Raw genomic sequence first — 17,787 nt, 5'->3', positions numbered from 1 at the left:
GTCAAGGTATTATTTTCCACCAAATATAAAGGAAAAGAAATCAAGATATTGTGTAAATATTGCTATATGTTCTTGGACAGGAGGGTTTTTTGTCCTTTTTCATGCATTTCATTTTAAGAAAATGTCATATTACATCAGTGTTTCTACTATTGACCTCAGTTACTGCACTTTCTAGCTGTCATGTAAGGGGGGAAAAGTAAATATTTCAAAAATGTTTAGACGCTGCTATTGTCAAAATGGTGACCTGAATCAAACTGTATGATATTTGGCTATTTCACTCCTTGTGTTGCTATTCTGTTGTTTTGTTTTTTTCCTTTCTTGTATCTGACCTATATGGTGCATTTGATTTTATTAATGAAGTATGGAGGTGCTGTCGTTGTGAAACATATATCCCTTTATGCATAATCCAATGAAGCCCCAAATCCAAGACAACTGGATACACATCAGTACACATTTAAAAATAGTTATAATTAAGATCTAGTTAGATTAAAATTTTATTTATCTTTAGTTTCCTTGGTGTTTGTGTAATATGTTATCTAAGGCCGAAGGTGAACATTGTGCCAGAGAAACCAAGAGATGTTGAAGAAGCGTGTAAATGAAGAAATTCCCGTTAACAGGGACTCTTGAAAGTCTTTGTAAAGTCATTCTAAAGGCTATGTGATCTTTTAAGATTGCATTTAACACTTTATTGAATACCATATAGTCCTGGTAAAAATGTCTTATATTATATTATCAAATTATATGTAATATTAGTACTCCAGATTCTGCTGCTTTACATAAAACTGTCACCAGTGGGGGGAGACTGACCTACATTCACTACACCATACCAGTAATATGCAGTACTGTGGTTCATCATTTGCCACTGAGGTTACTGGAAAGCCATTCCAGCTGGGATGAATCTGAAACCTGTCATTGGACCCTTTCCTTCACTCTATAAAAAAGAGTAATCTGTTGTTGCTTCCACATACTTAGAATCATTTAGAAATATCCTCCTCAGCCATTACGTGCATCATCAGCTGATATCTGGATACCAAAACAAGTGATTGTTATCACCAAGAAAGTCTGCAGAATGTCACTGAATGTCAACTTGAAAAATTATTTTGTTTATATTTGAAAAGGTACCCATAAGCCATAGCTAACCACGATAGTCATGAGAGAAATTATACAGTCGTGCATTGGATGAGGACGTCACCTCTCTACTGTAGTCATCACACAATCCCTTGCTGTACCTCATGCTTGTAATGTTTGCTGCTTCTATATTTTTGGTATTTTAGCGACATTTTGAGTCTCATAACAATGGTGTAAATAGTAGAACTATTTATTGAGAGTGTTATACTTTTTTAAGTTATATTTAATGTCCATGTAAGTTATTTTTTACATTGTTCCTATAAACCAACATATTATAGGTCGCGATTCAAAACTGTCATTCTGTCTCTGTTGTCACAGTATATTGTGATCAATGCTGTCAAGCACTGATAAGACATAAACAGTACAATTTAGACCAACAACCACAGAAAGGAACTTCTCTCGTTGCTCAATATGTGTAGATGGATATTGCTTGCAAACAGTGATGATTCACCATATTTAAATGTTACTGAGTGCAGTGTATTTTTTTTTCCGTCAAAAATAGAATGTAAACGTTTCGTTTTCTTTGTTTCTCATTTTTTGTAAAACACACACAGAGGCAGACAAGCAATACATTCACACACACACATGCAGTGAGTTTTAACTATATAATGGCTGAGTACAACTACAAATAATGTAACAAGTAATGTTTTGAGAAACCATTGTAATGCACAAGGAACAGGCAGCTGAGGACAGATGGCAAAGAAAGGGCTTGAAAATTAAGGGGGAAAATTGGACTGGAGGTCAGTAGGCAGGTGATGGTGAGCGTTCTTGGATTGCAGAAAAGTAGAAGGTGGGTAGGGGTAGAGGTAGGAACGGGTGGACTGCTTTTCCTGGCCTGTCTTGCTATTTGTCCAGGTGTGAAAATGTGTACTCACAGAGGCTGCCCCTAAGCCAGAGGTGGCCAGCCTGACTGGCAACACGCCGAGGCCAGTGAGTCAGAGTTTCTCCTGGGGTTGGCAACCATATCTCTCTGGGACTCCTACCACCCCTCCCACCCCCTTGCTACCTCTACCTCCCCAAACCTCGACACACTGCCTCATCTGTCACTGTCAGGCATGCCTGTTTAGGGCGAGCAGGGTCAAGCTTGCCCTGTGAAAATTAGAGAGGATGTTTGCCCAGCTTACAGAGTCTTTTGAAGTCAGGCTCAAGCAACAACAGTTCACCTCACCTACAGCATATGCTTATCACATAATATGACGTTTATGGCAACATTTTTTGCAAGGCTTTAGTAATTCTCCACATCTCCATCAACAACTGTTTGTTTTTTGCTTTTCATTTAACACCTGGCTTTTTATGTTATGTTAAAAAAAATGTCGGAAACGTTGTGTCTAACTCATTTAAAGTGCAGTGGAGAGTGCGAGAAAGTGTGTCTAAATACCTAATGTTTTTGCACAAATCTTTGTGGAGAAAAATACTGGTGTGCCATCTCGTAAGAAATTGTCTATGCGTGTTGTAAGACATGAAGTACGTCTCACAGGCCTCTTGTTATAGAATGGTCCCTTATCTCTGTTTCCTAAACCTTCAGTAGATCAATTGAAAAAAAAAAAGTTGGATTGCCCTTTTTTTCTGAGTTGGACCTACAAAAAAAGTGTATTTGCATAGTATGTGGGTATCTAGTGGTATTACTGCAATGTTTCGTACTCAGTTGCTCAACAAATATATTTTAAGATGTAAATAGTAATAATATTATATGATGATTGTATTTGCAAACCATGTACTAACTGTTTGGGAGTAGGTCTCCGATTGATTTTTATCATAACTATTATACAATGAAATGAACCGTGAAATGTTGTGCATTGTGTCAAAGTATCACCTGCAAGACAGAAACAAAACAAACAAAAAAAAACAAAAAACTAAACAAAAAGCAAAAAAAAAAAAAAAAACACAAAAAAGTGATGCTTTACTACACCACTTGTCTGCATTTATTTGTTCCTAATGGCTTAATTCTAGTACTGTTGTCAGCTGTCTTAACCATGAATTTATCCATTGTGTCATAAATTATTTGTTTTTTAGATGAATAATATCATAACAATTTCTTAGCAGTCTGTTCAGATTCATCCTCATAATTAAACTTAACATTATTATGTATTGAAAAGTTCCTTTCACATTTGTCTGAGTTGACTGACACTAACCAACAAAAATGTCATTTATCTTCACTTCATACTGTATGTTACTGAGTGTTATCCATATGCTTTTGTGTTTGCTGAGAATTTCACCGACACTGTAAAGGTAGCCATCAAACTCAGTGGGCCCTTGCTCCCTCAGATGACCTCCTCTCACTTTTTTTCTTACACAGTATGCACTTTTCAGGCACATATACAACAGACTGGACTTTTATGTTTCAGCCGATTGTTCTCTCTGTTGTCACAGTTGCAATTATATATTTTTTGGTGCTCTGGTACATTGCAAAACATGTCTGATATGTGCTATATTTTCATAAAAGAGTCATAAAGATGAGTATCATGTTCATTTTGCTGTCATTTATTGTGTAGAAATAAAACACTGGTTAAAGTGAGCATAATGCGGGATGTCTGTGGTCTGTTTTTTTTAAAAAGTTCCAACATTTTTTAATCATTGACAGACAACGCTGCATAGACAAAAAGATGTGGGTCCAGCCTTGTAAGTAGCAAGCAATTTCCTTTTGTCAGTGTGTAAGAAGCTTGAACAGATTCAGGCTTCAGTATAAAACCTTTCCAAATGCTGTTTGCTGTCCCCAAATTTCAAGGAATTTCAGGTCATTACTAGATTAGCTTGCTAGGTCTACGCTATAGGTAACATCAGCTGGAAACAGCGGGCCCTCATGGGGTTTAAATCACACTAAACACTGCACTCTGTAAGGGTCCCCAGGCTAGACTCCAATGCAACTCAAGCCTACTTTGGAACATGACAGAGAGACATATAAACAAAGCCATACTGACTTGGATGCCTCTTAGCTTAATACTGTGCTACTGTGCCAGCCAAATCAATGCAAGAGGCTGTAGCTCAGGTGGTAGACCAGGTCATCTACTAATCAGAGGGTTGCTGGTTCAATCCCCACTTTGCTATCTGATACATCCATCATAGTATGAATGCATGTGGATGCCAGATAGAAAACAATTACAGACAAAGTCCATAGAAGAAAGTGCTTGTGCGAATAGTTGAATGAGGCAAGTTGTGTAAAGTGCTTTGAGTGCTCAGAGTAGAATAGCGCTATATAAGAACCAGTCCATTTACTCATATAGACAGAAGACCATGTCCACATTGACCACAAAGGCCCTGGTAGCTCAGTGCTATAATATCAGATAATAGAATAAAGCAACTCAAAACTGGCATCTGGTGGACACAGCAAAATGGCTCTGGAAAACGAACGCTACTAATACCTCATTTCTAACTGGTCACCCACCTTGCATAATAAGGTGGCCACAGGAGGAGGAACTATGATGGAAGACCAAGTTCCTGCATGGACTGTGTCATGGACAGTGTTGGGCAGGGCTGGACTGGGACAAAAAATCGGCCCGGGCATTTTGACTAGAAACCGGCCCACCAAAAATGTGACGTCATTCAGGGGTAAAACCGCAAAGGATTCTAGGAACTTGTGGCAAGCTGTTCTAGCGCATGCAGGCTTTCAATTGAACTCAGTTACACAGCGATAAAAAGAAACACAAAAAATGGCAAGAAACTGTTGTATTATTAACTGCAATAGCCGGTGTTGTGCCAAAAAGTGATTGTCTGCCAAAAACTGATTGCTCGTCAGATGTCAAATGCATCCCTCATGGATGACATAAAGTCATATTGAGCTACAAACAACATTAGTGTAACAAGGTAGAAGCCGCAATCAGTCTTTGGCAGTGACTTTTATATAACCTTTATTTATGCCGTTAAAAAAATCTCATTAACATTAAAAATGTCTTTTGTAAGAAGTAGTTGGACAGCAGAAATGGCTCAAATATTACAATAGTTCTGTAAAAATATTTAAAGTGGGGATAAAGGACCGGATTGGTTATAATGTAAGTACAATAACACAGAGTTGTAAAGATACTTGAAAAAAACAGATAATTTTTTAATTCCATATATAGCCCCTTTGTAAACGCTGTTCACTGAAGTCTATTTACCAACATAGATATTACACATAAAAAATACACGCAAATATTGGAAATCAGTTTTTGGCAGGCAATCACTTTTTGGCACAACACCTGTTGCATGACAGCCACGGGAAGCCGACGAGTAAAGAGATCGGTTGTTATCGGATTACGTCGTGGAAATTGTTTAAGCCATGTTTCCGAAGTAACAAAGAGCCGATGGATGGCCTATAAGATTGCTAAACAAGGGGGAGGGTGCGTCCGACTTCCTCGGCTGTAATTGGTCCAGCCCAGAGTTGATCATGACCAGTTGGCCAATCCAACACCTTTCATTATTTATACCCTTCCAAAAAAAAAATAAAAATCGATCATTTCATCGATCGGGCGATGGCCAGTCCAGCTATGGTGTTGGGTAAGTTACTTTAAAAAAGTAATTAATTACTAATTACTTAGTCAATATTGTATTTAAAATACTTATCTAATTACTGTGTCAGAAAAGTAACTTAATTACTAAATAAGTAATTTAACTAAATACTTCTTAAAATCCCTATAAACCTTGAGTGGGCAAACAATTAAACTCTTTAAATAATAAATAATTGTTTTAAAGACGGAGACTCTACAGTACGCAGCGTTAGCATCTCTTCCACAATGTAGCCTGTAATAATTTTTTTAAGCTCACCTTCAGACACTTTCTGTGCTGCTGAAGTAAAATCAAGTTTTGCCTGCTTAGCAGGAGTTGCGGCGGTGTTATCCATGGATGATGAACAACGATCACTCAGAAGTGTTTGTCTATGCTCTCGTGTCAGGCGCTTCGGTATATTACCCGTGCTATTAACAGCAGCCGATAGTTTTTTCTCCCCAGGACATAGCTTACATATTACTGTAATATTCTTGTCTGCTTGTTTCAGAAAAGTGAAGAGATGGGAATATGTCCATTTCATAAAACAGCCACAGATTTAGAATACGACTATGCAGCAAACTGGCGCAAAATGACGTGCACCTGCACTACAGCGATGTTAAAGCGGCAGAGTTTACTTCTACGTTTAGAGACAAGTTATTGAAATGAAACAATGATATTCAGCGAGTTTAATTATTTTACAATGTAACGCAAATACATTGTAAGTAAAATACCTAAAAATGAACAGTAATTAGTTACTCTACTTTTTCAGTGGAAAAGTAATTTAATTACAGTAACGCGTTACTTAGTAACGCATTACACCCAACACTGGCTATGGATAGATGCAAGAAGTGGCTGACATCCAGAAATCCAGGCAGTGACTAGAAAAGGCTAACATGAAGGACAACACACAGGCTCTGACCATGGCAGCACAACTACAGGCCTCACTATCCACCACATAGTAGCAGGATATAAGTGTACCGGTACATCTTTAGATTATCCGATCCACTTCTAATCCAGTATATGGGAGACACCAGTGAAGGTGTTGAGAACAACAGGGCTAACATCCCAGGGACATCCCAGTTTTTGGCAGACAAGCAGCTTCTAGCCAACAAACCAGAAAATGGTGGTTGACAAGAGACAGATATGGCAATTCCAGCGGATAGCAACAACAGAAAGGAGCATGAGACTCCCCTAGGAAAACACTTGGGGGAAGAAACAAATGGAGCAGATTTGGAAGGTAAAGTTTAACCCTCTCCAGGCAGACGTTGCAGATTTGCAACAGTTAAGACCTAACAACCTGATTACCCCACATACATATTTTATGAGGTTTTTTTTTACTCAGAAGTACCACTGCAGAACTTGGTTGTGCATTAGCAACAAAAACTTAATTTGGGCCTGAGAGGGTTAAAGGGGTCCCTGTGGTAATAGGAGTATGAGGAACTGTGACTCCAAAGCTGGAAGTGTGGCTCCAGCAGATTCCAGACACAAAATAGAGGTGCCTATCCAGAAGAGTGGAGTCCTAGGAACAATTAACATACTGCGCAGAGTCCCAGGCTTATAGGAGAGGACCTAAGCTTTAATGCACACAATGGAAGATTTTTCATATAGAACTCATTCTTGTTCATTCTTTCATCCTTCATTGATACATTGGCATGGGAATGTGAGTGGTGCTCTTGGCTCTTGAATGAGCCTAATGGCCCAGTTTGTGAGAATGAACATCAAACTACTGATTTTTAAAGTGCAGTTAATGTTGCATGACTGGAAAGAAACTGGATCTGAGTGTAAAGGAATAGTTTGTCGAGGGAGGTGGAAAGAGAAAATGCTTCCCAGCAGCTCACATGAAGACCTTCAGTTAATGACATAATTTAGTGTAATTCAAAGGGGATAGCTGGTAGTTCAGTGACTGATTTTCCCCTTTCCAACTCAATGTAAATATTTTTCTGCTAGAGCATGCAGCAAATTGGGTAAAACTTTATAAATAACAGGATTGCACTCTATTCTACAATTGCTTACAGCCATTTTCATCAGCGCCTCATTTTCCTTTCATGCTAATTAATTGTGATCCAGTTATTGCTCCGATATTGTGCAACTTCATTGTAGTGGTTTGCATACCATGGCCTTCTCTCCTGTGAGGTCCGTGTCATTTCAAGTCGGGCAAATTAGTCATATGAGCCACATTTAATTAGCACAACCACAACTATAAAACACCACATTTTCTGTGTGTTGATACATGCTGGATATTGATAATCAATACTGCTTACTCCTTCAACCTAATTTTAATTAATTAGATGAAACGAAGTACAATGTAAATTCAAACTATTGAAGCCATTGTTCCAATGTAATAAAATCGTGCAAAGACAGATGCTTAGAATAAACTGATTATCTTTTTTTTTTGCAGAATTTTTCTGATTCAGTAGCCTGCCAGTATTGGCGACCTTACTTTACATAATGTTACATCTAACATTATTTTAACAGGTCGTTCTTCCCACATAATTGACTATAGGGAAAACTGCTTGAATCCAAGTGATGTAAATTCCATCATCCACAGGTGAAAACCAGGCAATTTGTGGATGTCAGCCTCGTACTCCGATTGTTTGGGTGGACTTGTTTGGCAGAAATCATACAACACCACACTAAACATACATACGTCCTTGAGGCAGACTTCAAGTGGATATGAAACAAGTATAGCAGACATTAATAGTCATCCATGGTGTCTGCAGCAGTCATAATCACTACTTCGGTTTACCATGTCAGCATGCTAAATTTTGTAAAATACCACAAAACATAAAATAAGTGGAAGGTGCTTTAGCTGTGTAGGTAACAGGTCATAAAACAAGGAATCCTGAGTGATGTCAGTGCCCATATAATGGATGATGATTTTTAAATGTTTGAAAATTCTTTGTAATTCTTCAAATAGTTCTTGAGATACGACACTCAAAACATCCAATATCAAGCTTTTGGATGATCTAGAGGAAAAATACTGTGGATCATTAGTCACTGGCTTTGAATATTTTTGGAGACCATTACGTACAATTTCATGGTGATCCTTCAAACACACATTGAGATACTTTATTTTGGGCAGAAAATTGCAGGTCTACACATAAACTAACACTGTAAAGTCTCATATCCTATCAGATATGGGTAATATTTTTCCACCTGTGGAAGAATATTACCCCATAGGCAAATGCATATGGATAAGTTGAGTAGGTGCAGACATTTCAAAAGATGCAGTACTTTCCAACAACCGTCATCAGTTGTGAATGTTTTAACACAAAAAAAACTACAAACGTTATACTTACCACAGAAAAAATGATTTCATGAACACTATAGGTTTTAGATATGGGTTAACACCTTTTCTTCTGAAAAACTGAGCAATATTAAACAAGGAAGTGTGAGCGTATCAAATCTGAAAGTACTCAACAGGCTTTTAAGTTTGAAAGTTGTGACAATTATCCAATCACTCACAGTAATAACCTTGTGAGCGTTATTGTGTTGGAAAGACACATCAAAGTCCCCTTGTCTCTCTCTGTTTTGTTTTTTTTAATGGATTGCATTAGTTACCAGAAACTGATGTTAGCTGAAAAGTATGCGCTTCCAAACAAAAGTATTTTTAATTACAACAGTACAATCGCACTCCAGGTGGAAAATAACTACCAGGTGGGAAATAACCAATAAAATGAAAATGGGGAAAGCGTTACAAAAAAAAAAAAAGAAAAAAATCAAATACACAAGGAAAACATTTTATTTGCAGATGTGGCAAAAAAATTAGGAATACATGTTTGTTGTGGGTTTTAGCCACTCACGATGACTGAGTAAGTGGTTCAGATCTGTCTGAGACCCAGGTTTAAATCTAAATGATTACGTCTGTTGTAGTGGAAAAAGAAAGATCCTCTCATTTTCTACATGTTGTTTTTTTTATATTTCACATTCTTCAGAAAAGACAATCAAAGCCACATAATAATACACATATTGTTTTTTACAATTGAAAATTTACAATATAATAATTTATTATTACAATTCATACAACATGAGATGAACATATTGAAAAGGCATTGTTTATCTTCAGTTAAACAATATCCATGGCTTTGAAGATATGTTATTGGACTGAAAAACAAGAAGATTAAACAGACCACATGTGATTCCTACAATCACTGATTCTTCACATTTCAGTGTACAGTACCTCATGTTTACATGTGGGTCAGCAGTAATTGTCCTGTTTTCTACTGTTGGGAAAATGTTGGTCAGATCTACTGCTTTATTATCACGCTTGCTATATTTATCTGCAAAAACAAAAATCTGAAAAATTTATACATTCTGCTGTGAGGGCAGAACTTTTGAAAACCAGTTAACATTTTCAGTTTTAGCTTTAGATCTGACATAATCTTAGGTCTGTTACTGCTTCTCTTATATGCGTCTCATATATTTCTAATTTGCAGGACTTATGCTACAATGACATGTTGTGTTTCAGTCACAAGCAATAACTTATCATTAGATTACAAACACATTACATGAACTTGCAAAAGTCTAGATATAAGATTCGATTTCATCCACCGCCCCAGTATCAGAATTCTTTATACTAATACTAATAGTCTTATATTACTTAAGTAATATAACATGGCTATAGGTACTGCAGTTCGAGAAAGTCATACAAGAAAATGATTCATTCATTTCAGCAATAAAATTAAAGCTAACTTAAAAGTCTGGATATAATGTCTGAATGCCACCTACTCCGTCTTGCATAATAATTTCACTAGGCAAATATCAATCCTGTTACCACACAAGTCCTTGCTGTTTCAAGTGAATCAATCGAAGGTCATGTAAGTCAAACTACACGCTTTCTCACGTACCGATTTTAAATTCCTGAAGCAAAGTGTAGTTATTCTTCTTAATTAATGTGAACTTAAAAAACAAGTAAGTGATTTTGGCTTTAACACAGTTCAGTTTCTCCTTTCGAATGAAGGTAGTAAAGGCAAATAAGTTATACTATGGATATTTCCTTTTTTTCCTCTCTTTATTTTAAGTGTACCAGGAAAGCTTCAAAGCACCAAAAAGGAACTATGATTTTACATTCAAAGTATTTAAGTCAACCAGTTTTCTTTTGTCTGAATAATATTTTACATGTTCACTCTGCAGTCTCTCATTGATATGTGCAATCACTGGCATCACTGGAGAAATATGTCAGTTCTGGGATTTTTTTTTCTGGGATAATCTTCTTTCTCATAATAAAAGTAGGCCACACAAAAATATTTTTTTCGGTAGCTTTAACACAATGTCCAGTGAATGAAGTCCTGTGAGAGTTTTTTTTTTTCTTTCAGCCTCAATCGATTTGCAAAATGCAACAGTCGAGTGAGAGGCACCTGCTGCAGAGTGTACTGAAGAGGTACATCAATCAGTGATGTAATTTTGCAAAAAAAAAGAAAAAAACAAAAGACGAACTGCTCATTTCGTAACTCCTGTCTCATCGGAGTTTGGTGCTGCTGTATGTGTTACGCTGTACAGAAATGAGCTTTTCCATGCAGGCAGTGCGACTGTCATGTAAAGAGCCATGCCACATATTGGTGGGAGGTCGTGCCTCTTCACTCCGGCAGTAGACATATGCCATGGTGTCGGTGCGGCTCTGGATGTGGGTGCTGCGCAGGAGGGACCGGCAATAGAGGCTAATCTTCTCCACCCTACGTAATATGAGGTTGGCTTTTCTGTTAAAGAAGATAAAATCACAAAAATATGACTTTTATACTTAAATCATTATGTTTTCTTTCAAGTTTGCTGTTCGCAAAACAACTGCAGATTACATGAGATCGCTGGAGCAAAAATTATTTTAGAGCAAGAGGAATAATCTTGAAGTTTAGGCAACAATGGACACAAGCAGAATTACTGAACAATTTCAAAAATGTATTTCATAATGAATATATACTAGAGCTGTACAGAAAATCAAGGTACTATACATTATATATTTCTGAGGAAATATATATAACGTATAAATACCTAAGCTTGCCTGGCTGATGTCCATCTTTCTCATCGTAATAATGATGCTTCAGTTCAAGTCTTGACCTCAGTGTAAACCACTTTTACCACCTTTATTCAGTAAAAAAAACACTGACAGCAGTAATTTGCAGCAACATGTTGTTTCATAGGCTCTCTCCTGGACTCTGTTGAATTCACTGGGTAAGCAAGTGGCAAGGCTTTAACTATCAAGTAGTACTGTAACATCATGGGAGATGTTTGGTTACTTATTAGAGTCTCTCCAAGTCGTATTTTTTGCCTCTAAATTAGACAAAGGTAACAAAAAATACCTTATCTTAAGTCATTGTGGTAATGCTGTTGTAATTTTAAAGACCACAGAACAACATTTTGTACCCATGTCTTACCAAATGCATCTCCAACAGAGCAACAGCACATGCTTGTTCTGTTGTTCTATGGCTAGGATTTTTATAGAGCATCAAAGAAAGCCATTCATACAAATTATAAGCAGCTGTTGATGAAAATATCTATAAAATGAATTGGGATTATAAAGGCAATACATTCATCTAGCAGGCACAAAATGCCCTGGTTTAAAGATACCAGTTTGTTCCTAACAAGACAAATTTTTAATGGATTAAAAAGAAAAGTGGTAAAAAGTTAACACATGAATTCAAACAGGAAAAAAAGAATCAGGATTGTGCCTTTATCTGTGTCTCCACATATGAATTGTCTGCACAAATGTCACCAGATCTCAAAGAACTGCATCTGAGTCTCTCCCATCCATCTGATGAGACTGCTGGTCTGGGTCAAAACCAAGACATGCAATGGCACATTTTGAGTTCTTGGGTGCTGGTTCTGCTTAACAATACGTCAGAGGCAGCTGTCTAGAGTGAGTGAAACAAAGAATTTTGTCTCAAACTTAAGAGTCTGGAGCTGACGTTTAAGCCATGACTGAACCATATGCCATGTCAGGTCAGCTCAGATTACAAAGGATCTTTATATCTACTTATCTATATATCTATATATATATATATACAGAGAGAGAGACTTTACAATACATATGTATGTATATATATATATATATATATATATATATATATATATATATATATATATATATATATATATATATATATATATATATATATGCTAAAATGAAAAAGGTCCATACAGAGAAAAACACAATTCACTTTGTTTTGAAAAGCAGTGTCTGCTGCATCAACATCTGTCTTTAGTTAAGCAAGGAGTACAGACATCCTTTTCACTTATTCGCTGAAAGGATGGTGGTGGTGGGGGTGGCATTTTCTCATTTCCCCTAAATTCTTACATCTGAAACAACAGAATACCAAACACATTATCAAGGCTGACTAGGAAGCACGTGACTCAGGGCATAAAAAAACCAAAACAACAGAAAATGAAAAAGGTTGAAAAAGAGAAACTAAATTCATTCAATTATGAAACAAAACAAAGAGATCAAAAACAGAAAGAAGAAAAAACATGCATTTTAAGTTGCGTCTATGGCAACTCCACAGTTCAGATTTGGTCCTGCATTTATAAATTTCATTAAAAGACTGTTAAGCACTGATTAAGAATGCAGTTTCAGGGCATTCCAGCCGAGGACACTACATAACATTATAAGATGTTTGCATTCAGAGTAAGAGTAAAAGAAAGCATTAACCATGCACACAATGTACAAATACAACCATTACATGAGGTGCTGTAACAATGGTGGACATGTGGGGGGGCCCTGGGATTCTCAGCTACTGGAGTAGTGCTGACTGTGCTTACGTTTCACTTGGCCATGCTGTTACCTTTTAAAAGGAACCACCAATAGAGTCTGCTTGTAAATTACCACAACGAGGCTCAACCCTGCCAACTTCAGGCAGTAAATAATCTCCACTCACTCCAGCCCTCCACCCCCTCGCAGCTGCCCACACACAAACACGCATAGACAAACACACTATCCAACTACTCCAATCCCTATTCTAAGTCCCAGTGGCTAACCTGTGCCTCCCACCCCCCTTCACCAATCAGAAAGAAGCATAATCAGACCAAAGTTATTCCTTAATTATTATATTATTTGTGGCTTGAAAGGAGTACTTTCAGACAGTGGGGGTGGATTAACCAAAACAATGTGCTGTAACTTAAGATCACATGTTGCTAAAATCAGTGCCGGGCCAACTGCCTTCTCAGACTTACATAAATCAATGTTTTGTTTTACGTATTTTAAACATTTTGTTTATACTTCCTCTTTTTCTGTTTTGTTGGTTTATACGCTTCTGTTTTCATTTCACCATGCAGTCGCGCTGTCTGTTCTAACTATCAGTAGGGGTGACCCTTTAAACGGGGTCATGGGTGACAGGATGTCGGTGCAGTGCAGTGCAGACACAGATGAGCTTTTTATGAGAAAAAGAGGAAACGGTGCTGGAAGTTGACCAGGGTCTTAGCTGAATATCACATTTAGTGTTTGGCTTGGCTGTCAAACACTGTTTTGGCATCACCATGGTGATGTAAGGAGCAACTGTAACCCAAAGGTTTTATGATGACCTTGCCCACTGGCTTTCCAGTAGAAGCAGTTTGGGAGTCTATGTGTGTGTGCATGTTGTGCAATGGTGCTCCTGATTGAGTGTGTGTGAAGGGTGAGGTTACTGACAGACTGGAAAAATAATGAGGATTATTTTTCAAGACAATAAAACATCTGTTACACCTAAAAATCCTCAGGTAGTTATAAAAAAAATGACAATATGTGAAATATCTTTCAAGTCTGCACAGTTAAAAGCTCTGGTTTCACATTCAAATCTTCTCACCTGGGGCCTAGCTCATCCTCGCTACGCCAGACAAAGTCTCCGAATTTTTCATAATGAGAATTGTAGTGATGCTGGACTCTGTAGAGCAGTGGAGGAGGAATCTCCATCAGCAAATTGTAGGCCATCTGCTGCTCTTTGCCGCTGGTGTAGCCATTATACAAGTTGTACACCTTGTCTGCAGTTTCTGTCGGGAAGAATAGATGAATGAATTAGAGACTGAAAAACAGTGGTTTCGGTGGTTCGATCCCAGGCTGCCTCCTGGCTGCATGCCAAATATCCTTGGGCAAGATACTAACCCCATATTTGCCTACTGGTGGTGGTCAGAGGGCCCGGTGGCGCCAGTGTCCGGCAGCCTCGCCTCTGTCAGTGCGCCCCAGGGCAGCTGTGGCTACAATGTAGCTGCCATCACCAATGTGTGTGTGAATGGGTGAATGACTGAATGTAGTGTAAAGCGCTTTGGGGTCCTTAAGGACTAGAAAAGCGCTATACAAATGCAGGCCATTTACCATTTACCAATACATGCAGAAAACATACAGCATTTTAGACAACATGGGTCTGATTGATTATCGGCCATGAAAATAAAACTAAACAAAAGAAAAAAGAAAAAAACAAACCAAAAAAACTGCTGTGCAGTTTTTTAAAACGTACGTTATCTACTTCATCCATATTACACATTTATCGGTAGGAATTCTCCATTCAGACTCAAAACTTGTGGAAGACATGTTACATAGCATTTGAGGTGTTATTCAGTGGAGTTGTTTGTAATATAAGCACTCTGTCTTTAGATAAACTCTGAGCTCCACTTGGGCTATTACATTTACCTGACCTCCAAAACGCCACTCAGTCCCTTGCAATATCTAACAGAAGCATTTGCTCTTATATCAACACATACACGATTGCCTTTCAGATGCCTCTCCTTAATCTGAATTATTTTGGTCAGTAGATTACTTGCTCACTTGTTGGATGTACTTGTTTATGCTACTCTTAAGAGACTGTGCTAGTCATTACTGAAATGAACATGCGGGATAGTGTTCATGAATTTGTGCATTTTTAGCAGCAGCTGCCCACCCACAGATCTTTCCACCCCCATTGGTGCATTTTTTTGTGATTACAGCCTCACTCTAATTTGTCCCACCGAGTAAATCTGGCCCTACCTCCTAAAGCACTCTCCTTCCCATATTTTGGATTCTTGAGTACTTTGTTTGACAAACTCTGTCTGCTATAATTAAAAAATGTAATTGACATTACAAATTGGTAGAGTGTCCCTTTACATTTTGCTAACCATAGTGTGCAATCTTGCATGTGCACATTGCATAGGTAAGAGCACAGTAGACAAAGTGGTGGATAAGTAGCCATTCAAGTAAACTGTGATTACATGAAAGGGATGCAAGGAAAAAGCAATATTAAATAAAGATGAGTACAATAAAGCAGAGTCCCAAAAAAATGATGGGTGAGAGTACCTTCTGCTCGCGTGTCATCCACCACTGGACAAGATGTCCGTACTGAGACGAAGCTTGATTCAGAGTAACTACCTCGGCTATCCACTGCATAGAGAGTAAACCTGAAAGTAACAAAAACATAGCACCAGTAAGTACATCATTTCTCTATCATTTATAGGGAGAGGGAGAGCCTTCAGTTTTCAGGCCCCTCTTCTGTGGAACCAGCTTCCAGTTTGGATTCAGGAGACAGACACTATCTCTACTTTTAAGATTAGGCTTAAAACCTTCCTTTTTGCTAAAGCATATAGTTAGGGCTGGACCAGGTGACCCTGAATCCTCCCTTAGTTATGCTGCAATAGATGTAGGCTGCCGGGGGATTCCCATGATGCATTGAGTTTTTCCTTTCCAGTCACCTTTCTCACTCACTATGTATTAACAGACCTCTCTGTATTGAATCGTATCTGTTATTAATCTCTGTCTCTCTTCCACAGCATGTCTTTTATCCTGTCTTCCTTCTCTCACCCCAACCGGTCGCAGCAGATGGCCGCCCCTCCCTGAGCCTGGTTCTGCCGGAGGTTTCTTCCTGTTAAAAGGGAGTTTTTCCTTCCCACTGTCGCCAAAGTGCTTGCTCATAGGGGGTCATATGATTGTTGGGCTTTTCTCTGTATCTATGAAGCGCCTTGAGGCGACATTTGTTGTGATTTGGCGCTATATAAATAAAATTGAATTGAATTGAATTGAAAAAATTTATAAGGTAAAATAAGGTACAAGTGAGCAAAAAGTACTCAATATTGATGTAAAGTCATATGTATGTCCTGTCACCAAAGAAAATACATTGTAATTTGCGGTGTTACTTTCAGAGAGTGAGAAAGCATGCACACAAGGGAAGAAATGCTCTTTAAAAAGTTCATTGCAATTCATTGTCCGCTACAATTTACCCTAAAGGAAAGAAAATCTAAATTCTCTGTCCAGTTGGCATGTGGTTTCAGGAGGTTGTTGGCAGTTAAGAGATTCAATAAACTACCTGTTTAGCAATTGACTAATGGACACAGGTGTGGCCAACTGATGGGAAAACAGAAATTAAGAAAGGAAGCAGAACTAACAACAATAAAAGAAGGTGAGTATTTTTTTTTTTATAATAAAGCAGGAAATGCAGGGCTGCTGTGACCTGTGGGTCATCAGAGTACCCTTTCTTATTGACCAATTGACCAGATATCAACAGCCTTCTCTTCCTTCTGCACCAGGAGCTGCTTGACTACATACATTGACCTGGCTGAAGCATGTTGAGAGGAGGAAAAACAGCAACAAAGCTGACCACCTTGGAGAAGTTGGGAAAGGGCTGCAAAAGGGCAGCTAATATGCATAAATTCAACCTGTACAGGCAGATCTTTGGTGGATATCCAGACTTTTGGGCCCATCTAGTGACAGGAGCAAGGCTGTTCAAACCTTCCTCCACGCAAGGTAGCACCTGCAAATAAGTGGCTAAGCTTAAGGAACTAACACCTCTTTCAGTTCTGGAAAGAGCAAAGGCTTGTAACTGTGAAAACAATGGAAAGGTGAGAGACCTGTGAGAAACCTTTTTGGCAGAGAGTAGGTTGAGCAATACGATGAAATTGTTGACAGAGAAAATAGTTGTGTTGCCTTCTGAGTTTGGAATAACAGCTACAAAGTCACCAGGAATGTGGAACCACATCCACAAAGGAATAGGAGGGAAGGACATAGAGCAGGCCTACAGGATGATGATTACAAGGTTTACTTTTTGAGCAGGCTGAACAGAAAGCAATAAAATCTCTCACATCCCCTCTCATTTCTAGCCTGTCACCATGTGACGTGTGAGTATTAATGTCTGTTGATGTCAGTGAATAACTTAAGTGGCCGAGGAATAAAGAATTACTCAAAGGAGCAGCTTCCTGGAACTTTAACATCTTCCAGTACTTACCTCCCCTAACTCTCAGCCTCCTGGGTAACCAGCTCAAACTGGATGAACATGGGTG

The 17,787-nt window shown here is 38.2% G+C and overlaps 1 protein-coding gene across 2 annotated transcripts in view; it reads right to left on the bottom strand.

Annotated features, from left to right (window-relative positions):
* Positions 1 to 6,263: 6,263 nt before the first annotated feature.
* Positions 6,264 to 17,787, bottom strand: part of astn2 (astrotactin 2) — a 291,315-nt gene continuing 279,791 nt past the window's right edge. Inside the window, exons 21-23 of one of the 2 annotated variants that reach the window (XM_085168613.1) lie at positions 15,815 to 15,915; positions 14,355 to 14,538; positions 6,264 to 11,282 (exon numbers count right to left, since the gene is read on the bottom strand). In XM_085168613.1, the coding sequence (XP_085024739.1) occupies positions 11,045 to 11,282; positions 14,355 to 14,538; positions 15,815 to 15,915 (523 nt within the window). In that variant the 3' untranslated portion in view covers positions 6,264 to 11,044. The remainder of the gene's footprint in view (positions 11,283 to 14,354; positions 14,539 to 15,814; positions 15,916 to 17,787) is intronic. The other variant, XM_085168612.1, reaches the window with a different exon arrangement.

Source organism: Neolamprologus multifasciatus, chromosome 7 (assembly GCF_963576455.1).
Source record: "Neolamprologus multifasciatus chromosome 7, fNeoMul1.2, whole genome shotgun sequence".
Lineage (NCBI taxonomy): Eukaryota > Metazoa > Chordata > Actinopteri > Cichliformes > Cichlidae > Neolamprologus > Neolamprologus multifasciatus.
Note: the sequence above shows the minus strand (reverse complement) of the source record. Positions and strands in the feature narration are given on the sequence as shown.